Source organism: Pelodiscus sinensis, chromosome 14, assembly GCF_049634645.1.
Source record: "Pelodiscus sinensis isolate JC-2024 chromosome 14, ASM4963464v1, whole genome shotgun sequence".
Classification (NCBI taxonomy): Eukaryota; Metazoa; Chordata; order Testudines; family Trionychidae; genus Pelodiscus; species Pelodiscus sinensis.
Genome location: NC_134724.1, coordinates 34,447,783 through 34,471,863, shown reverse-complemented (window position 1 = coordinate 34,471,863; position 24,081 = coordinate 34,447,783). Strand labels below are relative to the sequence as shown.

General features: G+C 52.5%; 1 protein-coding gene across 1 annotated transcript in view; it reads right to left on the bottom strand.

Annotated features, from left to right (window-relative positions):
• PTPN9 (protein tyrosine phosphatase non-receptor type 9) overlaps positions 1–24,081 on the bottom strand; it is a 61,241-nt gene that overhangs the window by 16,089 nt on the left and 21,071 nt on the right. Inside the window, exons 2-8 of the mRNA XM_075897389.1 lie at positions 20,574–20,717; positions 15,979–16,068; positions 14,941–15,065; positions 8,485–8,590; positions 6,766–6,876; positions 2,543–2,871; positions 2,023–2,116 (exon numbers count right to left, since the gene is read on the bottom strand). Of these exons, the coding sequence (XP_075753504.1) occupies positions 2,023–2,116; positions 2,543–2,871; positions 6,766–6,876; positions 8,485–8,590; positions 14,941–15,065; positions 15,979–16,068; positions 20,574–20,717 (999 nt within the window). The remainder of the gene's footprint in view (positions 1–2,022; positions 2,117–2,542; positions 2,872–6,765; positions 6,877–8,484; positions 8,591–14,940; positions 15,066–15,978; positions 16,069–20,573; positions 20,718–24,081) is intronic.

The following is a 24,081-nucleotide window of genomic DNA, read 5'->3' as shown; positions in this document are numbered from 1 at the left end:
TCGACCCTTCCGGGAGAGGTGCCCCCAGACTCCAGCTTGGGCAGATGGACAAAGCAGGGGCTCCCGCTAGCTATTTTCGGCTGCACGTTCCCGCAGCCACAGTGGCTCTGAAGTTTCCTGTGCGCTACAGTCAGGTTTGGATCTCTCTAGGCTGCAGCCTGAGCAGCTGCCCGGCACACTGGGCTCTGCTCAGCACTCCCCACATCCTCCGAGACGGGCGGCATCTCTCGCCCAGAGCACGCATGCCAGGAACGACAAGGGAGAGTTGGAACGGGCATTTGGGAGCTTCCAGCTGGCACGAGACGCTGGCCGGCTGCCCGGGCCCGACGTGATGCCGGGCGGAGGAGTTCCCACAGTCCTTTCCGAGGAGAAGCTAATATGTCAAGCCAGACGCTGGGCAGGTGTAAATCAGGACAAGCTCACTGAAGTCAATGGCGCGAGACAGATTTATACCAGCTGAAGACGCAGCTCTTCCAGTTAAGAAGCTACATTCTTGAGTGCGAAAGCAGGTTGGGAACTCATCTGCAGCGTGGGATGGGGGTGCCCCTTTCTGGTCACCCCCAGCAGAGCCAGGTCACGTGGGGTGCCCCTCAGCCAGCACAGCTCCGGCCAGGAACACTCCGCTACCGCCGTCACCCGTGCTGGTGTTTCCAGCGGAGGGGTGAGGAGGAGCCGCACTGTGGCTGAAGCACAGGGCAGCGCTGCCAAGTGGGAGATGCGGGTCTGACATATTCAACACCCCACAGGCTGGCGCCATGGGTAGGGATGTAATAGGCTAACTGGTAAGTCCCATCCTTCACCAGTTCCGGTTCGCTGACTGGGGCGGGAGCAGTTCCCTGCTTGCTCCAGCCCCACAGGGCCCACTGCAGACAGGGGCTGCTCCGGCCCTCTGGCCACAGCAGGCCCTGTCTGTGGTGGGCCTGGCCCGGGGCAACCGCAAGTTAAATGCTGTGGCTCCCTGGGAATGGGGCCAGCAGGGCTGGTGGCCATGCTATGGGGAGGCTTTGCTGCAGGCTCTGTAGCATAAAGCTAAGCTAAGCTTTATCCTAGAGCGCCCCACAGCTCATGTAACCATGTAGCCACTAAGATTTTTGGAGGTGACACGCAGGGTTCCCTCGACGATTTTCCAACCATGAGCAGAGCGAGTTTTGGCTTGTGTCCCAATATCGAGGTCACATGCGCTGGTTTGGACGTGTGCCACTGTGGCTCTCAATTTATTAACACACACACGTTCCCAGCTGCCGGAGCAGAACCCCCCCCTCCCCCCGATCTCACCCATCTGGCAGCCACAGGAGCAGGCCTCCCCTGCCATGTAGCGGTGGCAGGTTCTGGCCCCCAGTCCTGGCGGTTCCCTCACTACGCTGTCTCAGCCGGCCCCGCCCAGCGGAGCAGCTGCCTGCCACGCGGCTCTCCAGAGGAGGTGGGGAAGACTTTTTTGTGCACAGCCGCGCAGGCACACCCCTTAGCGGGAACTGTGGTTACATGGCTACCTTTTCAAATGATTTCCCCCCTACGCTGAGGGAGGCCTTTTGCTGCCAGCCACACCGGCCTGCGGGTTTGCCTTTGCCCTGACTGCAGTGTGGGAGGTGGAGGGACCTGGGGAGCTGAGGCAGGACCAGAGGACGTTCCTCTGGTGGGAGGCGGGAACAGCAAGAGGAGAGACTTGCCAGCCCCCCCGGGAACCTGGTCTCAAAGCACCTCAGGGTCCCACCCTCCAGAGCCCTGCTGCCCCGGAGACACCCTGATGTGGAGGAGCAGGTGAAGGCCAGAAGCGGGGGACGGGCTGGGTCTCTGGGCTGGAGAGAGGGGTCCCCAGGAAAAAGAAGCCCCCCCACACTCCCATTCATAAGCGGTGCTTTCAGAACACCGGGCCAGGCCCCTCTCACGCCACCCCAGCTAGGAAACCGCTCTCCTAGCACACAGGCATGTCCAGCGTGCAACTGCTGCTCAGGAACGAGGGGGGGGAAGGGGAGGACCGTCCAGACGGCTGAGAGTCAGGCACAGCTGCCTCTGCCTGCTTACCTCCGAGCGGCTGTGCTGCTTGGTCAGCTTCACACGAGTTTGGTCCAGGCACGGCACGTCCCCATATCGGTTCTTCTCCTGGTTATACGGAGCCCTGTGGGGCACAGAGCAGGCAGGACAATGCACCTGATTGGTACCCACAGCTGAACTGCGGCCTTCTTAGCTGGGGGCCCTGCCGCCCCCTCAGCTGCTGCTTCACATGGCCATAAAGAAAGGGGCTGGCTTGGGTGCAGAGCAGAGGTTTACTCCCCCCTTGTGAGGCCAGGGAGTGGTGGACACATGCACAGTAAATGCACCCTGGTCTTAGGAATCCTTTTGTAATCCTGACTGCTGCTATCAAACCATCCCTCCACCCCACGTGCCCCACTGCTGAGCCTGCCACGTGAGGAGAGAGACTGAGGCAGACCTGCTACCGCTCCACGGAGGAGCCCACACAGGATGCCAAGAAAGGAAGCAGCTTCCTCATAGAAAGAGGGCCTGTGGGGCTCCCTTCTGGACAGCCCCTTTCCTTGACACTCACAAGGAGCAGCTGAAGGTCCCTGCCGGACTCCGGCGCCGGATATCCTCATACTCCTCGTAGATCCCCCGCTTCTGCTTTCGGGTCACGTGGTCCAACAGCTGATGGACAGTCATGCACTTTGGTCCTGGGATGTGCACTGAGCCGTTATCTCGCGGGGCAACCAGCGGCACCAGGATCAGCTCATCCAACGGGTCTGGGTGGCCATTCTGCTGGGGGAGGAAGCGGCAGTTCCAGCTGAGAGGGTCTAGCTTGAGGGATCCCCCTAGGTATTCGGGGAGACACTCCCGGGGCAGGTGTTCCTTCAGCTCCGACATCTTCACCATCTGAACCTGGGGGAGCAGAACGAGATGGGAGGGGGTGAAACACACACCAAGCATGGACTTGACGCAGGCTTGCTTGAGACAGCGGACACCGAGGAGGGGATGGAATCTGCCTGGCTACGGCTGTGAAGCCAACTGATCAGTTTCCAGCTCCTGAGGTCATTACAGGGCCTGGAAAACTCCTCACAAAAGGGTCCCTTCCCTTGCTTAGAAAGCTGTTCTCAGCGAACGGTGCTGTTCTGACAACCTCCAGCAGGGGGCGCCTGCCTTCCCTCTGCTGGAGTAGAACACAGAACCGGGTCAGAACAGGCCAGAGTGCAGCAGCTAGATCCCTTTCCAGGGGTCCGGTATTCTACCGGAAAGTCAGGTTTTTGTGCCCTCTGGTAAAAAAATTCAGAAAATACTGGACACGTGCAATGTCTGGTGTTTTCTGGTTTTCCGGCTGGGCGCGGGATGGAAACGAGGGCGGGGGGAGCGACTGGGAGGCGGGGCCACGATCCATCGGCGCTGGGAGCCCTCAGCTGATTGCGTCTGACGTAGGAGTGGAGAGGAGGAGAAGCCCTGTCCCTGCTCCTGGGCGCTGTTCAAGCGCGTTGTGGTGCCGTAGCTCAGGAGAGAAGCCCGCAGGTGCTTTGTAGTTGCATTTAGGTGCCTTCCGGGGCTCTCAGGGTGGAATTTCTACTTCTTCCCACTGGGATGCCCAAAGACCTGACTATGGGGGAGTCGCTTTCCTACCCATGGTCGCCCCCGCCGCCCCGCCCTGCCGTTTGTTGCCCCAGGGTCTGCCTCTCTCTGCTTTGGGTAGCAGGCCCTTTGTTCCCAGCTTGGTGGCTCTTGGTAGTAGCCACACAGGAGGTGTGTTCGGTGTGGGTGGGTTTTTTTCCCCCCTTGACAAAGGTTTAGCCCATGTGTTCTGCATTTTTGGAAGACCATCTGGCAACCCTATCCACAACTACACAGCTGGTTTGTGAGGACTGGGGAAGAGCCCACACTTCAGAAGGGAGTTTTTCACACAAGTCTCCTGCTCTAGTCAGACAGAGGGGAGAGGGCAAGTGCCATTATAGGGCCTGGGGAGCATTAAATTCCAAGGAAATGGTTCCATCGGAAGCAAATTAAGGATATTGACATGGCTGCACGTGATACATCCTCTTTGGTTTCAAAACACAAATTCCCACTGTGATCGACCGTCATTGTGCTCGTTATCTAAAAGGGTTCTTCCAAGGCATGGACTTTATCTATACAGCATCGCACACTTTGGGGGCCGGACAAAGACCCACCACTCTGAGTCCTTTCCCGAGAAATGCTGCCTGGTTTCAGGTCTGAATACAAGCTTGTTTGTTGATAAAACCGTCCGTATTTTCCAAAAGGAAAGAAATGGTTTCAGACCCTAGATCATGGGTTCCCAAACTGGAGGGCGTGCCCCCCTGGGGGGCGTGAAGAAATTCCAGGGGGGTGCGAGGCGATCCAGCCCCCCTCATCAATCTCCGCCCACCCAAGTTTTGCTGCTATTTTTTTTTTCTCGTCCCCGGTCAGTTCCTTTTCCCCCTCCTCAACAGATAGAGGTAACAAGGTGGGAGGGGAGGGAGGGGCAGCAGGAGCTGGTACTGGGGGGAAGCTGGCTTAAAAACTGGTTCTCCCCAGCACTGTCTCCATGGGAGAGGGGCGCAGTGGAGAACTGGTTACTCTTCCCACTCTTCCACCTTCAAGAGCAGCAGCGCAGCAGGGAGCGCGGGGCCAGCGGGTGACTGCTTGAGTCTCTGCTGACCCCGTGCTCCTTGCAGTGCTTCCACCTTTGAAAGGTAGCAAAAGCCAGCAGGGTTCTTGCTACATTTCAACGGTAGAGGTGCCCTTATCGACCAATCAAATAGTCGACGCAAATTACATCGACTATTCAATTAGCTGATTAATCGAAATGTAACGGCCTTACTTTAGGCTAACAAAATACATAAATAGTATCATGATAGAAATGTAGCCGTGTTAGTCTGGGGTAGCTGAAGCAAAATGCAGGACAATGTAGCACTTTAAAGACTAACAAGATGGTTTATTAGATGATGAGCTTTCGTGGGCCAGACCCACTTCCTCAGATCAAATAGTGGAAGAAAATAGTCACAACCATATATACCAAAGGATACAATTAAAAAAAAAAATGAACACATATGAAAAGGACAAATCACATTTCAGAACAGGAGGGGGATGCGGGGGGGGGGGGGAGGAAGGAAGGTAAGTGTCTGTGAATAAACATCCCACTCTCCCCACCTCTAATATCGTCAATTCACAGACACTTACCTTCCTTCCTCCCCCCCCCCCGCATCCCCCTCCTGTTCTGAAATGTGATTTGTCCTTTTCATATGTGTTCATTTTTTTAATTGTATCCTTTGGTATATATGGTTGTGACTATTTTCTTCCACTATTTGATCTGAGGAAGTGGGTCTGGCCCACGAAAGCTCATCATCTAATAAACCATCTTGTTAGTCTTTAAAGTGCTACATTGTCCTGCATTTTGCTTCATAAATAGTATCATGAGCTTTCCTGGGCGCAATCCACTTCTTCAGTCCAGGGTAGTCCAGGGTAGTATTTATTTAATATGGAATCAAATAAAAAGAAAATCATCATAAGCTTTGCTCCTTATTATTTATCCCTTGTTTGAATATATTTTCTTCCACACCTATGAACTATTTAAAATATATATTTATATCTATGGTTTTGTTTGCATGGGTGAGTACACAGCCACACACTACCTCGAAATTGGTGTTGCACAAAAAAAATTTCAACCCGCCCCCTCCAAAAAAATTCAACCTGCCCAAGGATGGAAAATCTTAGAGGGAACACACACACGCACGCACCCTCAGGCACTCAACACACTTATTCAGGCAAAGGGTTGCAGGAAGAGAGAGAGAAAGCCAAGGCATAGCGGGTCCAGAGTGCCTGCCTGCAGGCATGGAGAGCTGATCATAAAGAGGGCTTCTCACATGTGCTCTCTCCTTTTATTGGGCATACCCTGTCACTCACACAGGGTCCTTCCTCCATGTCCATCACCAAGGAGCCTGCCAGACCTCACAGTCCTTTGTTTGCTTAGAGCAGCAATGTCACTGGGATTGCTCAAATTAGTCATTCCTTGGCTCCTGGCTCCATGTTTTTAGCCTGCTGTTTTCCTTGCCCATTTATGCTCCAGTTACCATTCTCTCTCTCTCTCTCTCTCTCATCACCTACCCAGCTCTCCCTTATCGCTGGATGGAATGTAGCTTACAGTAAGCTACAGAACTTAAAAAGCAAAGTGGCTGAATGTTACAAAGATTAGGAAGGTGCAAAGCTCTGTCTCCACTCTTACAACAAGTTGCAGAACTTCAAAGGCAAAGCAGCTGAAAGTTACAAAGAAACCATCGCAAAGCTCCCAAGCTCAACAGTGACAAAGATCCCATCCAAAGCACAGCCACTGAGAACAATTCCCATTGTAAGCAACTTCTAATCATCAGTAATGAAGTGACTTAGACAACTTCCCCCCACCCCAAACACTGATCACAGCAGGTTTTTGTCAGTCTCTAAGTCACATGTTGGCAGGACCTTACAATAGAAGGCATTTCCAGAAAATGTACGTGGAAATCGAGTATCTCCAACGTACAGGGGAATGGCTCAGGTGGAGGCTTTACACAACAGCCTCCTGCTTCGTTAGCAACACTGCAGCCTGCCTGCCAGGTGCCTGCTCCAGCTGCCGTCACTGCAACACGCTGGCCAGTGTGCTCTGAAAAGGGCTGCAGAAGAGGCTCTATCGTGCATCAGGCTGTGCCTCCCCATCTCCCTGCACGACGCAGCCTGGTTATGGAGATGTCCCCATGGAAGGGACTCTAATTCGCAGCTTTTCTCCACAGGCCAATACTGCCTGCGCCTGGCCCACTTTTCACTCACCCTTTCTCGCAGCTTCTCTTTCAGCAGGAGGCTGATGATGGAGTAGGGAACGCGGAACCACATCGGGGCACCCACAATGAACACCTTTTTCAGACGAGCCGGGAAGGCGCCCTGTGGATGGCACACGGATGCATTTTAAAACCAGCACCTCCCCACTGCCTTCTCTTGCCTGCCTTCCCCCTCACAGCCAGCAGGGGGCGGATACAGCGCAGGCCTGGGGAGAAATCGAGGAAAGGGCCCAAGAGCAAGAGGCACGAACATTCTGCTTAATTCTTTGCTCTTCAGGAAGTCCCCGGAGTGGAGCCCAGAAGTCATGCTGCTGCCAGGCTGTGTTACTCGCAGCGGGAACTTGGGATCTTTTCCCCTGAAAGCTCCAGGGCTGGGGGTCTCAAACTCCTGGCCCACAGGCCATCCCAGGGACTGTCTGTTACCAGGCCCCAAGGCCTGCCCCTTCCTGTCACTGACTCATCCTCTCCTCCCCATGGTACCTTGTCCCGGAGGACGTGGCTTTGGGGATCACTGGGGGGAAGGGGTGGTGCGATGTGGCAGCAGCAGTCGCCCCTCCTCCCACTCCTCATGGCGGCAGGAGCTGCGGGGGGAGTGGAGCGCACTGGGTGGAGGCACTTGTTCTGCTGCACTTAGCTACCCCGTGGCCCCTGTCACTGCAGGGAGTGTGTGTGTGGGAGGGGGGTGCGACCACTGCTGCTGCCGCATCACACCAATTTCACCTCCCCCGGAAGCCGTGTCCTCAGGGACAGGGTGCCATGGGAGGCGAGGGTGGGGCGATGGTGGGAAGGGGTGGATTTGGGGGACCGGTAACAAACAGCCTCCCCCTCCCCCATCAGGAGTCCCAGGCCAAATTGTGCAATCGCTCTGGCGGGGATCGCCCACGGGCTGGGAGCTTGAGACTCCCATTAAAAAGAGTTAATTTGTTTGGGCTTTTATAACTTTTCTCCATGGCCATAAAATACGCTCTGGTTATGGTTTAATGGCTGTGTGTTTCCAGGGAAAGTCTTGTGGTGAAATTTCCCTGTGTAATATTTCCTGCTGGCAATCAGCAATTGCCAGGATACTGAAACAAACGTGTCAAAAAACCTAGCATCTCCTTTAACTGAAACAGTCCCAGGCATGCGCCACAGAGCAGAGCAACTAACAGCAAACAGGCCACACTATATAGTGCTTTACAGCCCACGCCTGTCAGACATACGATTCCCACACAGGGCGGCCACTGGACTTTGCTGGGTCCTGGGCAACATGGCGCTTTGGTGGAAGGGGAGGGGCTTGGGGCTAGCCTCCTCCAGCCAGGCCTTCAGTATTGCTGGGTGTGCACTGCTTGGGACTCCGGCGGTGATTTAAAAGGGCCTGGGACTGCTCCCACTTCTGTTACAGTGGCTGCAGCCATGGGCCCTTTTAAATGGACAGGTCCCAGGGCAATTGCCCCGTGCTCCCCCCAAGTCAGCGGGCCTGTTCCCGCAAATTCCAGTGGGTTTTAGGTCAGGACTTACACGTCCAACCCCCTTTACAATCATGAATACAAACTGATCCTCAAAATAACCTCTATGAGGTAAATGGGGAGCTACCAGTCTCCCCCTTTTACAGATGGAGGCTCTGGGGTTCAGTAGCCTGTGGCCATATGGTGCACCGGTAGCAGAGCTGGGAACTAGAAATCCAAACCCTGCCTCTGCTCTCATCAGCTCCCATCTCCCCACTTTCCTTTACCTTCAGCAGGTTGAGGATTTTCTTGCTCAGATCCAGCTCGAAGTTGGTATAGTGGGAGCCAGCCATGTCGTAGATGAACACCAAGCCGTTCCTCTGCGTTTCAAAGCTGGGTACATTGGGGGAGGGAGGGTGGAGACAAAGAATTACCTGCTGCATGGAGATGTGGAACTATGGGGCACGGAGACCCTCAAAACACCGATCCAGCCTCTTCTCCAAAAAAGGACTTTAACTCCTTATGTACCACACCGATTTTTGACTCCCATAAGAGTTAATTCAGCAGGATATTCACTTTGAACAACAGAGGACCAGATCCTCAGCTAATTGACAACATGGAGGTTCCAGGCCCAGGTTCTGAGAAATAGAATCTGAGAACGCTAGAACTGGAAGGGATCTCGAGAAGTCACCGAGTCCAGGTCTCTGCCCTCACGACAGGACCAAGCGCCATCTAGACCGTGGTACCCAATCAGGTCTGAAGCAGTAACCTAATAGCCACATTGTTCAAGCCAACTAGCCACACTCAACTGGCCAGATAGTCACATGTGGCTAGTATGTTTGACACCATGGATTTAGACCATCCCTGATAGATAGTTATCTAACCTGCTCTTAAATATCTCCAGTGTTAGAGATTCTGCAACCCCCCTAGGCAATTTATTCCAGTTTTTAACCACCCGGACAGTTAGGAATCAGAATTCTAGGGCTGGAAGAGACCTCAGGAGGTCATCAAGTCCAGCTCCCTGCCCAAAGCAGGATCAACCCCACCTCAATCATCCCAGCCAGGGCTTTATCAAGCCAGGAGTTAAAAACCTCTAGGGATGGATATTCCACCCCCACCCCCCAGGAAACCCATCCCAGGGTTCCCTACCCTCCTAGGGAAATAGTTTTTCCTAATGTCGAACCTGAACCTCTCTTGCTTCTTGTCCTATCTTCACAGGCCAAGAAGAACAATTTTTCTCCCTCCTCTGTGTAACACCCTTTTAGGTACTTGAAAACTGCTATCAGTCTTCTCTTTTCCAAACTAAACAAACCCAATTCTTTCAGCCTTCCCTCATAGGTCGTATCTTCTAGACCTTTCATCATTTTGTTGTTCTTCTCTGGACCTTCTCCAAATCTTCCTTGAAATGCGGTGCCCAGAACTGGACATAATACTCCAACTGCCTAATCTGTGCAGAGTAGAGCAGGAGAACGACTTGTGTCTTGCTCACAACACTCCTGTTAATGCATCCCAGAATGATTTTTTTGGGGGGGAGGAGGGTTTCCAGCAGTGTCACACTGTTGACTCAAATGTAGCTTGTGGTTCACTCGGACTCCTAGATCGCTTCCTGCAGTATTCCTTCCTAGACACACCAGACTCTCAAATGGGGTATTTGCGCTATGGAGTCTCGGCTTAGATGGCAATTTGGCAAACGTTTGCTGAACTCACATCGGTGGCTGTAGGACTAGAGTCCCTGCTTATGGTGTTTTGCTGAGTCGGGTCCTTGCAACAGGTAAGACACAGCTCTCAGAGTTCAGGAGAATAAAAACAAGGACGACCCGGGGCTACCAGATGGTGTGAGCAGGTTGGAAATAGCCTTTCCAGGAAGCATTGCTACTACAGAAGCACCAGGTCCAAACAAATGGGAGAGCTAGTCCTGTTGCTTTAAACAAGACTGGGCCAGTAAGAGCACTTAGAAACATAACCCCTGCAATCAGGGAGCCAGTAGAATTGCTGGGCCCCAGGGTGGGCGAGAGGGGGCAGCTCTGTGCTCCCAGAAAGGCCAGGGCAGGGGGTTAGTCCCTTCCCTCCCCACTAACCCTTTAGCACTGCCTGGAGCATGCCATGTGACGGTTCAGCTGTGATTTAAAGAGCCCAGGGCTACCAGTCTCTGCAGTAGTAGCGACCAGGAGCCAGAATCACTCAGCTCAGGAGCAAGGGCCAATGAGCATCCCTCTGTTGGTGGGCCTGCCTGCGGTGTAGCAGTTCATGAGCCATGGGGGCCAAATTGTGCCCGCAAACAGCCCGTTATTTTCAGACCTTCTGCCTAAGTGCCTTAAAAAAAAGGTTGGTCAAAGCTCTGTGCAGTTCCGTGATCCACTTGGGAGATAAAAGAAACCAAGGGCTGGTTTGTGCACTAGGAAAAGTGCCCATTGTTTGTTAATTACTCCTTGCTTGACATTAATATGTGAATCACCCTGTCCAAAGAGCGTCTTGCCTCTTGATTCAAACCATCAATCGCTGAAATGGGGGAGATGGGGAGGGGGGAATTCTGTAGCCTGTTTTTTCCATGCCTGCTTAAACCAAGATTCCTATTCAACTGGGAACAGGGAATGTGTAAACCAGAGATAAATCGGACCCCAACTCTCAGGTTTTTGCAGTGCAGGAGACAGAGATCCCTGGTGGACAGTGGGATGCACAGCAACATACACCTACCTGCTGGGTGAGACAACTCCTCTAGCTGGGGCTCTCTGTGGTCATGCCAAGTTTCTGAATTAGTGAGCACTGGGGAACTGGGCATAGCTAAGAAAGAACTTGGTCTGTTAAGATGAGTTTACAGTGTCTTCGACATTTTTAAATATTTATTTCTGGGTATTCAGTTCACTGTGGCTTGCTGGCTGTGTTGAATTATTTCAAAACTGAAATTAAGCTGAATGCGCAACATTGGCCTGCAAGGCAAGAGGCAAAAGCCATCTTTCCTATGGAGTTTCTGGGGAAAACGGACCTTCCTATTCCCAGGCCTCCAGGACCGAAGTCTGAACTGTGAGTCTGCCCAAGAGAGGGGATAAGCTCTTGGGATAATGAATGTGTATTCCTCTGTGCACTCTCCAGGAAAGCATACACTTTCTTTCCCAACGTGGGTCCTATGAAGTAGACTATTTGGTTGAGGATGCCGCAGGCGTGGGAACTCTCTGAACTAGCCTTATATTTAAAAGCCAGCAAAATGCAGTCCTGGCACATGGAGCTGTGTTTCTCAAAGGCCAGCCCCGGAGATCCTTTGACACAGTTTAGGAAGGCAGCAAGCCCGGGCCCTGCTATCCAAAGGGTTGAGAAACACTGCGACAGAGCATCTGAGAAGCAAGTCAATCCAGAGGGAGAACAGCTCTAATCTCAGCCTTCCCCGCCATGTTCTACACGGCTACGCAATCCGGTTCGGACTTCTCCCGACACCAAGCGCATGTCGATGCCCAAGGCACAGCAGCCCCCAGGGATGAGCAGGGTGCGGAAGGGGTTCCTTTCACTTTTGCGCTAGGAAATCCAAGCCCTGGAACTGGGTCAGCCCGTCATGTGTCCCACAGCACGCTCCCGGTTTCGTTATGTTAACCTTTGTGCGTCCTGGCTGCTCCTCAGCATGCTCATATTCCATATAAAATGAGCAGACTCTCTGCTTCCAAATGTGCTGGATGAGATAACACCAACCTCATCCCGCTCCCAAAAATGCCCAGGGAGATGTTGGCTCTTAGCTCTTTAGAGCACACCAGAGCCAATGACTCAGTCAGAGATCAAGAGACTCTGGCTTCCTTGAATACAGATGAAAGCATCAGGCGTGTGAGATCTTTATGAGTTTTACCAAATTTCTCAAGAAACCAGCTAGGCCTAGGGATTTTCCATAAGCTTACTGCAGGGCAGCAAGCAGTTCCTTGGAAGGTGTTTGGCCTGTTTGACTGAGCCCCACCCGGACAGCTCTCATGAACAGTTCATTTTGAGAGAGGAATGAAAAAAAAAAAAAAAAACCAGCAGCATTCGGGTGGTCCCAGCTGTTGGCTGAAAGTCCCAAGACCTTCATGCAGCTCACGTATGAGTTTGTATTGCCTGGAAGCACCCGTACCACAACGATGGCTTGGAGATTTCAAATCCCTGCTTTAAACAACCTATTCAATTAATAGCAATCAGCATTTCAGCCACACTCCGCTTGAATTCTCCTGTAAGGACCCAAGTTGATCTTCAAGGGCAGATTCGAGAACATAAACCACATATGGGGCATCCTCACAAATGAATCAAGGGTTTGTGTTGCCCCCAGGGAGAGCTAAATATACATAATTATATACACACATGCAACATTCAGAGACCATTACTACCTGTGCAAAGTCAAGCACTTCAAAAGATAGGAAATGCCAGACTTATGGTAGCCTGGGCATGGAATGAGGCAGTGATCATGACACTAAAGACTATCATCGTGCATCTGCACAAAGGGATCGAATTAAAGTTTCACAGACTACCTGAATTCTGGCATTTCCTCTTTTGAGCCCTGGACTTTGCAACCTTAAGAATGTTCTCTCTGTGTGTGTGTGTGTGCGTGCGTGCATGTGTACGCACAGGACTTTGCAAGCTTTGACCAGGTTTTTAAGAAAGCAAACTAAAAAAACCTCCAAAAATTCCACCCTACAGTATCATATGAAATCAAGAAATCTGATGAGGTTCAACAAGGACAAATGTTGAGTCCTGAACTTGGGTCGGAAGAATCCCAAGCATTGTTACAGGCTGGGGACCGAATGGCTAAGTAGCAGTTCTGCAGAAAAGGCCCTGGGGACTGCAGTGGATGAGAAGCTGGATATGAGTCAACAGTGTGCCCTTGTAGCCAAGACGGCTAATGGCATATTAGGGTGCATTAGGAGGAGCATTGCCAGCAGATCCAGAGAAGCGATTATTCCCCTTTATTCGGCTTTGGTGAGGCCACATCTGGAGTATCGTATCCAGTTCTGGGCCCCCCACTATAGAAAGGATGTGGACGCATTGGAGAGGGTCCAGCGGAGGGCAACCGAAATGATAAGGGGGCTGGAGTGCATGACCAATGAGGAGAGACTGAGGGAGTTGGGTCTGTTTAGTCTGCAGAAGAGAAGAGTGAGGGGGGATTTGAGAGCAGCCTTCAACTTCCTGAAGGGGGGTTCCAAAGAGGACAGAGAAAGGCTGTTCACAGTAGTGACAGATGACAGAACAAGGAGCAATGGTCTCAAGTTACAATGGGAGAGGTCCAGGTTGGATATTAGGAAAAACTATTTCCCTAGGAGGGTGGGGAAGCACTGGGATGGGTTCCCTAGAGAGGGGATGGAATCTCCATCCCTAGAGGTTTTTAAGTCTCGGCTTGACAAAGCCCTGGCCGGGTTGATTTAGTTGGGATTGGTCCTGCCTTGGGCAGGGGGCTGGACTTGACCTCTTGACCTCTTCCAGCTCTGTGATTCTATATTGATACCCCAATGAGATACAAAGTAACAGCTCTTAACCCATCATCTGATCACCAATCATGTGGCCAATATAACTTAAAACCCTCGCTGCACTTCCCCGCTAGAGCAGCTAGACAGACATCTGACCCTGGAGTTGTCACAGTGTCGGCTCAGACAGACAGACTCTGCAGCAGGCCTGGAAAATCAACTACTCCAGTAGTAGCCTTTATACTGTAGAAGATAGGCCAAAGCCATTCAAATGAATCACTTCAGGTTTGTTTTTGGATGCCAAATAGGCTAGGAGCTGAAAGAGACATGCCTGGTGGGTTATGAGCTCTCAGAGCAGGGCTTAAAAAAAATAAACCCTCAGCGTTGGTCCACAGGCCCAGGCCTGTATGAATTCTTATCTCTCTACAGCAAGAGACACTGGCTGGAAATGCTGCCGGGATTGGAGGCAGAGGGGAGGAAGCCAATTCCATGCCAGACAGTGCGTACAGATGGAAACCCTGGAGTGGGGAGTTCAGCAGAACAGGGAAAACCATCCCGCCTAGATTGCAATAGGCAAAGTAGCAGTTCTGCAGAAAAGGCCCTGGGGATTACAGTGGGCGAGAAGCTGGATATGAGTCAACAGCATGCCCTGGTAGCCAAGAAGGCTAATGGCATATTAGGGTGCATTATGAGGAGCACTGTCAGCAGATGTAGAGAAGTGATTATTCCCCTTTATTCAGCTCTGGTGAGGCTGAATCTAGAGTACTGTGTCCAGTTCTGGGCCCCCCATTACAGAAAGGATGTGGACACATTGGAGAGGGTCCAGCGGGGGGCAACCAAAATGATTAGAGGGCTGGAACACATGACCTACGAGGAGAGGCTGAGGGATTTGGGCTTCTTTAGTCTACAGAAGAGCAGAGTGAAGGGGGATTTGATAGCAGCCTTTAACCACCTGAATGGAGGTTCCAAAGAGGATGGAGAGAGGCTGTTCTCAGTAGTGGCAGATGGCAGAACAAGGAGCAATAGGCTCAAGTTGCATTGGGAGAGGTCTAGGTTGGATATTAGGAAAAACTATTTCCCTAGGAAGGTAGGGAAGCGCTGGGATGGGTTCCCTAGGGAGGTGACGGAATCGCCATCCCTTGAGGTTTTTAAGTCTCGGCTTGACTAAGCTCTGGCTGGAATGATTGAGTTGGGATTGGTCCTGCCTTGGGCAGGGGGCTGGACTTGATGACTCCTGAGGTCTCTTCCAGCCCTGGGATTCTAGGATTACAGCAATTAAAGCTTGTCTGCCAGTTGACTAGCCAGGAGCTCTGTTCTGCACACGTCCGTACTCACCTCTCCACAGCTCTGTCCAGCAGATAGAACAGCGCCTGGAGCACCACATGCTGGACGCTTTTATTGGGGTGGTGTAACTTGGCGGTGAAGAGGGCGATCGAGGCTCCGGAGGGGTCCCGTGCACTCTAGAAGGGAATCGGGGGAACAGCATGAAGCCCAGACAGGCAGCAGAACGGTCTCTGTAGAGAGCACGGGTGGTACAAAGTTCTTTGGGGCAGGGATGGAGTCTACCCATGTGTTTGTGCAGCACCGAGTGCGCGGGTGCCTCGCGTTACAAAGTCAGCATGCATGTTTCATGCTGCAGCAGCCTGGATAGCAGAACTGCGCCCGTGAATGGATAGCAGAACTGCGCCCGTGAATGGATAGCAGAACTGCGCCCGTGAATGGATAGCAGAACTGCGCCCGTGAACTGACCTGCCCAGATCACGGATTTATTTTAGGGAGACCACTTTCCCTTTTCACAATGGGGACATGCTTGTGAGCTCGCCTGCCGGGATCCCGAGGGGAGAGGGGGGGAAGGGAGGATAAAAGCAAGACTTGCCATTGTGGATGTAAAGAGAACCCCATCTCCTTACTCATTCCACTCTACGAGCCTCCCACTGCACCCTAACAGTGAACCAGAGGCGCCCCAAAAAGATCACCTTTAGCTGGCATTTTCCCCAAGCCAAACAGATTAGCCAAAGGAAGGGGATATGCTGTGGGAGTAGCTAATGCCAAAGATGGCTGCACAGGAGAACCGGCTCACGAGCCTCAGTGCTCAGGGCAGCGATGGGCGAACCTCCTCGACCAGAGGCAGGAGCAGCGCACACGCCCCATGGCACTGACACGGCCATGGGAAAGGGAGAAGAAAGGGGAGGAGTTGGGGATGCGTAAGCACCGCCCCCCCTTTCTTCAAGGATTCCATCTGGACCGCCCCAAAACCCCGCGACCCTGCTTGGGGGTTACAATCTCACGAGACGCAGGGTATTTCACCTTCCAAGACCCGTGCACAGACCGAGGCCGTGTGAGAGAAAGGCCAGGGCGTGATCTCACACTTACTAGGATGGTGAATTTCCCACTGAGCAGCTCCGAGCGCAGGGGCTCTTCGTGAGGTTTCAGCTTCACAATTCCTTCCTTCAGCCTGGTTTCCTAAGGGGTTCAGAAACACACAACAGTCACGGGGGACAGCATAGGAAGCAGCCCCCAAGCAGCTGCCATTCCGATTTCCGGCACAGCAGGGAATCATCACAGGCACACAGCCAGCGCCACTGCCCACCTGCTCAGACCAAGCCTCCTGAAATCTAACAAACCTCTGGCCACCTTCTCGCCTCCCTGCAGCTGGCTACAACCACCAGCCATCAGCTGGACCACCCACTCTAGCCAGCTGGACCACCTACTCTAGCCTGCTAGCCCAGGACTGGAGTCAGTGGAGAGGCAAGCCACGTTTGTCCGAATAACGCACATAGCTCCGAGTGGTTTTCTATGTGCTTTAAAATGAGGTTCCACTGTAAGGAGGGGTCCATATTAGAGATGTTTGCGTGTAAACGACTAATCGTTTAACATCTGCTTATTGGTTAACAGTGTCGATTACACCCAGTGAAGGGAGCTGGCAGCACCACTCCGGGGAAGCTTCGTGGAGGGCTCTGCAGTATAAAGCTAAAGCTTTATTAACCGTGTAACTGCTGAGATTTTCAGCAATTACACAGTTACCCGAATACATGATGTTTAACATCCCTAGTCTGGTCGAAATGGCACTTCCTTACTTGACAGCCCCTGTTCTGGATGCTTGATCACTGCTAGATCTGGTCACATTTTGTGCTTTTCACCCCAGTGAGCTGGGCAGAGGTAGTCCAGCCCCCGGGGAGAGTGAGTGGCAGCCTGGACTTCTTAGTGCACGGACAGACCTGGTGTTGTGAAGACCAGGACTTCAACAGGGATAAAAAAAGAGAGCTAGATAAATTCATGGAGGATAGGTCCATCAATAGCTATTAGCCAGGCTGGTCAGGGAGGCTGACCCTAGCCTGTTTGTCAGGAGCTGGGAATGGGTGACAGGGGACAGATCACTTGATAGTTACCTGTTCTGTTCACTCCTTCTGGGACATCTGGCATCGGCCACTGCCGGCAGACAGGATACTGGGCTGGATGGACCTTTGGTCTGACCCTGTATGGCTGCTCTTATGACCTGGTATGTTCCACCCCCAGATCAGCTGTATCTGGGCAGACCCCCCAAAAAGCAACCGAGCTGCCAGATGTAACCGGGGAGGGTCTGCCAGGCAGAATCATTCTTACTGGCGCTGATGTGCAAGAGGGGAGAACCTGGCTCAGCTCGCAGAACCCCAGTTGGATTTGCAGGGCTGGCAGACAGAGAAAACCCGCTGAATCAGGGCACGTGAGAGACAGCGAACAACCTCAGCGCCTCTCTCAAAGAACCTGTTGCCTGTTCAATGTCTTGGGTCAGGCTACCTGCCCACCAATCAAGGCTGAAAACAGGCAGAGCTGCCCTGAATGGTCACAACTGAAAAGTCACCTGGAGGTTCTGTGGTTCCCTCTTCTCAGTGGCCCTGCATCAGAGATGTTCGGTTTGCAAGTACCAAGCTATTACTTAATCACTTATCCCCACTGATATCAGTGGGGCTAGTCGCATGCTCTTAAGTACTTTGCTGAATGGGGACCATTGGGAGCAGTTTCATTATAAGGAAGTTCTACTACGTCAGTGTTCCCTGTACGCTGGGTGCATGTACAGCCGCTCAGGAGAAACTCCAATGTTGCCCAGCTGATTATCAGAGCGCCCACGGCTAGGTTTTGTGTTTCTGTTGGTGGTGCACATTCGCACCTGCCTCAGTGCACATCAAATATTTATTCCACACATGGATGAAAAGATTAGCGGGAACATTGCACTACGGATAAGTGTTTTACATGAAAACCCAGACACCGTATCTCCCAACCCACCTCGCACAAGCGCAGGATGTTACTCAGGACTATACAATTCCTGGCCAGGTGACAGGACGTGTGTAGGATTCTACAAGGCAGGTAACAGCTTCCCGTCTGTGACCTGATGCAATGAGACGCCAAGTGTCTCCCTGGAGTGCTGCAGGCCTTCATTTCCTGCTGCGATCCCACAGGACCACACCCTTGCTTTGGTATCTAGCCTGGTTCCTAGCCTGAGCCTCGGGGCACAAGGAAGAAGTGGTTTAAATGCCACCTTTGTTCAGCAGTGAATGCTCAAGCACGGCAGCCAGAAAACAGTGGCTTGGGATCCCTTCCTGTCTGCTTGTGGCACAGCTGGGGGGTTGTTCAGCACCATAAACATCCTGCTTTTGGTCTGTCCCGCAAGGAGAGAAGAGCGGGACTCATGCACATTTTACACCTGATTGCAGAGGGAGTGGGCGGCACCTGAGTGTCCAGCATCAACGTTCTAGCTGCAACAATTACCAGGCATGCCATGGGCCAGCTCATCTTTCCTTACATCGAGGCAGCGTGGCCTAATGGCTAGAGTGTCAAGGACTGGGCGTCGAGAGTTCTCTCCCTGACTTCACCTCAGACTTGCCCTATGACCTCGAGAGAGCCACTTAACCTTGCTACGCGTCAGTTATCCCAGCCAATAACTTCACCACCTGCACAATATTCCTCTAGCATCCAGAGTCTCTAAACGGATATTTTATGTTCGCTCAAGGGAACAAGTTACCTCGGAGGGATCGAGACTATGAACTGGGACCTAGATTTCCAAAAGTCCTCACACATCCCTGTATCTAGATAACTCGATCTACATTTCCAGAAATGACCCAGGGATTTAGGGGGCCCAACTTGAGAGACCTCAGATATTACGTACCACATCCTGGTAGCGACAGATGCTCGGCTTAAACCCGAGGTGCCTCCCTTTAGCTGCTGAAAGAAGCTACATGCTGTGAGACACAGCAGACTAGGGCTGTGACGCAGCTCTGGGGTTTATATAGGACACAAGAGTCTAGCTGCCACGGTGTCCTTTGTGGATGTGGTTAACCCACTAGCCAGCTCCAGGGGCAGAAGATTCTGGGTGGGTGCAAGAATCCCTACCGAGGCCGTCTGAGGTTTGTTCAGGTTTCACAATCAGCAAAGAGGACACAGGACCCCTTTTTAATCCCGAATAAAAATGCCAGCAGTAGAAACCTTTGGCCCGGGAAGGCTCTGCCACTAGCTCTGTAGCTGCTTTGGAAAGGGGAGTGGTGAACTGCTAACAGCGTCGCCTCAAGAGGATTAGAACAGATGTGTACAGGTTGCACGTCTAAAATCTGGATTCTCTGGTCCAACAACATCTGCAGTCCGGCATGACTATGGACATTCCAGGATCAGAGAGTCCCAGCGCGCTGCAGAGGGATAGGGGCTCGGGAGTCAGTGTGTGGCTCAGCAGGGCTACGAGGGATGTGGGGGCCCAGGACCCAGTATGCAATTCAGCGGGGCTGTGAGAGGGGTGGGGAACCAGGAGCTGGTGTGCAGCTCAGCTGGACTAGGGAAAGGCCAGGAGCTGGCATGGGACTTGGTTGAAGCCCAGTGGGTGGAGGCCGGTGGGGGGAGGAGAATGGCAGCAGGGGGGCCTGAAATGACCTCCAAGGTCCGGAAAAATCCCTCATCCAGGACCAGTCAGGTCCCAAGGGTGCCAGACCAGGGAGGTCCAACCTGTAGTGAAGTTCTTCAATGCAGGACCTGAAGGCACTCGGGTACCAGGAAATGAGCAAGGCATAACAACTCTACAGACCACAACAGGGTTCCTGAAATGGGATGGGGAAAAGGTTGGATACTGGCCTAGAACAGGGGTGGGCAATCATTTTTAGAAAATTTTTGAAGTGGCCCCAGGCCACACAGGAAGGAGCAGGGCTTCGAGCAGAAGGGGCGGGGCCAAGATATTTCCAGGTTCCCCACCCCCAGACAATGATTGGTCTGGCGGTGAGGGAGGGCCTTTGCCCCCACCCCAAGTTCCCCCAAGATGCCCATGCCCCTGGTGTGGGAGGAGACTTCCCTTGCTCCCCTACCCCTAGGCCAATTAGGGCCTGGGGGCGGGGGAGGGTGCGAAGCCTCCTCTGCTCTCCCCCCTGCCTCCCCTGCGAGCAGCGTGCGGCGCTTCAAAGCACCACATGCTCCTGGCAGGGTGGGAGAAGGCTTAGTGCGCTCCCCCACCCCCAGACCCTAGTTGGCTGGGGGAGCAACAGGGCCTCTGCAGGCCGGATCCATCTGCTTGGCGGGCCGGATTTGGCCCGTGGAGGCCTTTTTGCCCATCCCTGGCCTAAAACCACCCAGTTTCATAATCCCTAGGACACAGGGTCTGCAGCGATCTCCTGCTGTATCTGAGACCAAGCAGCAGAAGAGGAGAAGCATCTGAAAGGGATCAAGTTTGGGGGATGGACAAATCAAACACAGGGTGTTTTTTAGTATCCTCTTCCCTGGCAGGGTGGTTTGAGTTGATTTTGGGCCTGGGCTGCTCAATTTTCACAGTGATTTTGCACGACTGATTTATACACCCATAGGTTTCTCACCAAAGCAACAAAAAAGAGCTTGAGGGGATATCTGCTCCCCCTGGAAATGAGAAGTGCTTCTGCAACCCATCCCATCCCTAAGCAGCACAGAAAAGCCCAGCCTGACTTCAGCTCACCCCAGCCCCCAGACAGCTCCAGCTGACGTACCCTGTAGGAGTGGAACAGCTCGATCGCGCGGAGGACATCAAACTTCCTAGCCATGAGGAACTTGACAGCCACATTCCAGGAAAGCGGAGACACATTGTACTGCACGGTCCACTTGTTAATCTCCTCCAGGAACTGCTTCGTGGCCTATTGAGAGAGACACACACACGCATGGTAAGGCAAGAGGGAAGATGCACCCCAGGGTCTGAACACACCAAATACCATGGGATGGGAAATAATCCAGCACAGAAACTATTCAGAAGCCCAGTCTAATCCCAGTGTGTATCTGAAAGCATTAGACGCATCAGATAAGTAGGTGACACATGGTGAGGCAGAAACAATGCAAGGAGGAGATGCAAATCACACCAGCAAAGCAGCCTGCAAAAATAGGCAGAGAGAAAGAGATGGGATGATTGGACAGCTGGCAGCACAGCTGGACAGTCTGATGAACCAATCACTGCAGTTTCATTCTGTTCATCATCAATCCCAGTAGCCAATGAGAGCACTGAGAACAAACACGCTCTCGCTGATTAAGCTATAAATGAACAGGGATCGGTCATTGGTGCATTTCTCCATTGACACAGGTCTCCGGACTTTGCCTCTTGCTTTCCAAGGCACCAGGAAGCCATAGGAGGGCTGGCTCATAGCTACGTGTGGTTCCTTAGACAAGCCTCAGAGGCTGAATCTGCAAAGCCATTCGCTATCTTTGGACACCCCCACAGCAGGCCATCCAGAAGCAAGGAGAGAGAGCCGCCCTGCACTGCTGCACACCAGCTGAGAACTACTGCACCGTTGCCACATGATGCCAGGCATGGAAATCCTGTCTGGCTTCACCGTACCAGAGTCACAGACTCCTACGGTCTCAGCTAAGTCTCCCCTGGGAGACCCAGGATCAGCTCCTCCCAGCATCAACTTTGTGCTCTCTCACCAGTTACAGCGACAGCACTGAGGCTGTGGATCGATCACAGACAAGGAATTCAGGCAGACACAGAAATAGGGCTGGGTGAAATCCCAAGCTCTGGGAAGTGCAGGAGGTCAAACCTGGTGAACCTAATGGTCATCCGTTGCCTGAAATCTACAAACTAGTCCACGTCCTTAGTTACCGGCCCACCTTGTGAGACACAAGCTGCATCTCTGACCCCCAGGAGTTGTGTATACAGCACAGTACGTACACGCATTTCAGACAGTAAATGCCAAACCTGTAAACTCTTGCCCTACCGAGAACAGAGTCTAATGGCAAAGCAGGTGTGATCCATGATGGGATACAGACAGCATGGGAAGTGGTAGCGGTTGCTGTGGAATAGGCATCGGTTTACACAGCTTATGAGAGAGAGAACTGGGAGCCGGGAGAGGACCTTGGCATGGAAGAGGAGGTGGCACCAATGCTGAGAGACAAGTAGGGGTGCGTGGTCAGAGTAGCAGAGTTTGGGATGGAAAAAGGGTGCCAGGGAAGGGCAGTAGAGACCAAGGGAGAAGAAGGAGGAGGCTGAAGTCATTGGGGTAGGAGGCTGGTAAAGGATGGAACAGCTTGGTAGCTGAGATGGAAAGGAGGAGGCAGAGCCAGTCTTAGGGGTGGGCGAGCTGGGCAATCGTCCAGGGCCACCATTTTTAAGGGGCCACCGACAGAGCCAGTCTTAGGGGTGGGTCGCGACCGCATTTCGGCCCGACCTCCTGAATCCTCCTCTCAGGTTTCCCTGCTTACTCCCTGATTTTATTTTATTTTTTGCAAATTTTTGTCCGGTATTTTTTTGAAACCATCTGGCAACCCTACGGGTGAGCCGGCCAATTGCCCAGGACTGCCAATTGGTTAGGACCAGCCCTGGGAGGAGGGATGAATTTGGTCATAGATGAAGCAAAATGGTTTGGCAAAAGCTTAACCATGGGGCAGAGGAAAGAGGAGTCTCAGGGCTTGAACGAGGTGAGAGATGGTGCTGCTGTGAAGAAGACACAGAAAAGGAGCGGAGAGGGGATTCTGCCTGACATACAAGCTCTGGTTTGCATACACTGGCTTGTCTGAGGCAGCAGCCACACACCCCAGGAGAAAAGTCTCAGAGGGGGAGCCATGTTAGTCTGAACTGTAAAAACAAACAAGCAGTCCTGTGGCACTTTAGAAACTAACAAATGTATTCGGTCATGAACTTTTGTGGCTAAAACCCACTTTATCAGATGAGGTGGAGTGGAAATGACAGAATCCAGGGTATATATAACAGCAAAAGAAGTTTACCAGTCAATTGTATGACCAGTGGTAATGAAAATAATTAAATCAGGGTGGATGTGTCTCATTCACAGCATTTGATGTGGAGATGCGAATATCAAAAGCAGAGTGATTGTCTTTGAAGTGCGTTAATCAGTTAATATCTTGATTCAAGCAAATCGGGGGTGTGGAACCTTTTTCAGGTCACTGACCCATGGGAAAAAAATCAGTTGGGGGCCACACACAAGTGAGAAGCAAAAGAAAAACAAACCAAACCCTCACTGTTGTGGCTCCAGACTGAAAATGAGAAAGACACTCCTGGCATTCCCCTCACACACCAGAGCCTAGTGCCACAACGTCTAACATGTGGCTGGTTGGCCGGCTGAGTGTGGCTAGCTGGCTTGAACAATGTGTCTATTTGGCCAGTTGAGAATGGCTAGGTCGCTGTAGTGGCTACTGCTTCAGAACTGGCTTAGTGGATCCCAGGGTAGTAGATTTTGTGCTCTCCAGCCCCGCGGGCTCCCCAGTGCTCGGGGGGAGGGAGGGGGGCAAGAGCCCTGAGCTTCACGGGCCAGATCCAGGCAAGCCTAGGGCTGCATCCGGGCCCTGGGCCTTAGGTTCCCCACCCCTGTGGTAAATGAACTCCAGTTCAGCAGTCTCCCTCTGTAATCGAGTGATAAAATTCCTTTGTAGAAGGATGGCTACTTTTAAAGCCATTATTGAATGTCCAGGGAGGTAAAATGTTCCCCCTCCAGTTGTATGTGTGTCATCATTCTTGATGTCTGATTTGTGTCCATCTATCCTCGTGCAGAGACTGTCCAGTCTGGCCAATATACCTGGCAGAGGGGCATTACTGGTACTTGATGGCATAGACCACATTGGTGGATGTGCAGGCGGATAATACCCTGAGGGTCTGGCATCTGTGGCTAGATCCTGTGATGGCGTCGCTACTAGAATCTGTGGACAGAGCTGGCAATGGGGCTTGTTGAGGGGGAGGTTCCTGGGTGCGTGTATCAGTGGTGTGATGTGCGGCTGCTGGGGAGTAGTTGCGTCGAAGGAGAGGAATCAGAGTACAGGCAGGGAGGCAGATTTGGGTTTCTGGCAGCCTCAATCAAAGCAAATGAGCTTGGTTAGGTCCCCACCAGGCATCTTTCTATAGTGTTTGAATGGAAATGTCAGAAGTCTTAGCCTGTACATAGGCCAGCGAGACAGCTGCGGAAAGGGGAGGGCAAGTCTCCCAGAAAGAAGAAACTTGAGGCTAAAAACAAGCCATACTCCTGTTAGTGCTCCAACCCCAGGTATTCCTCATGCAACCCC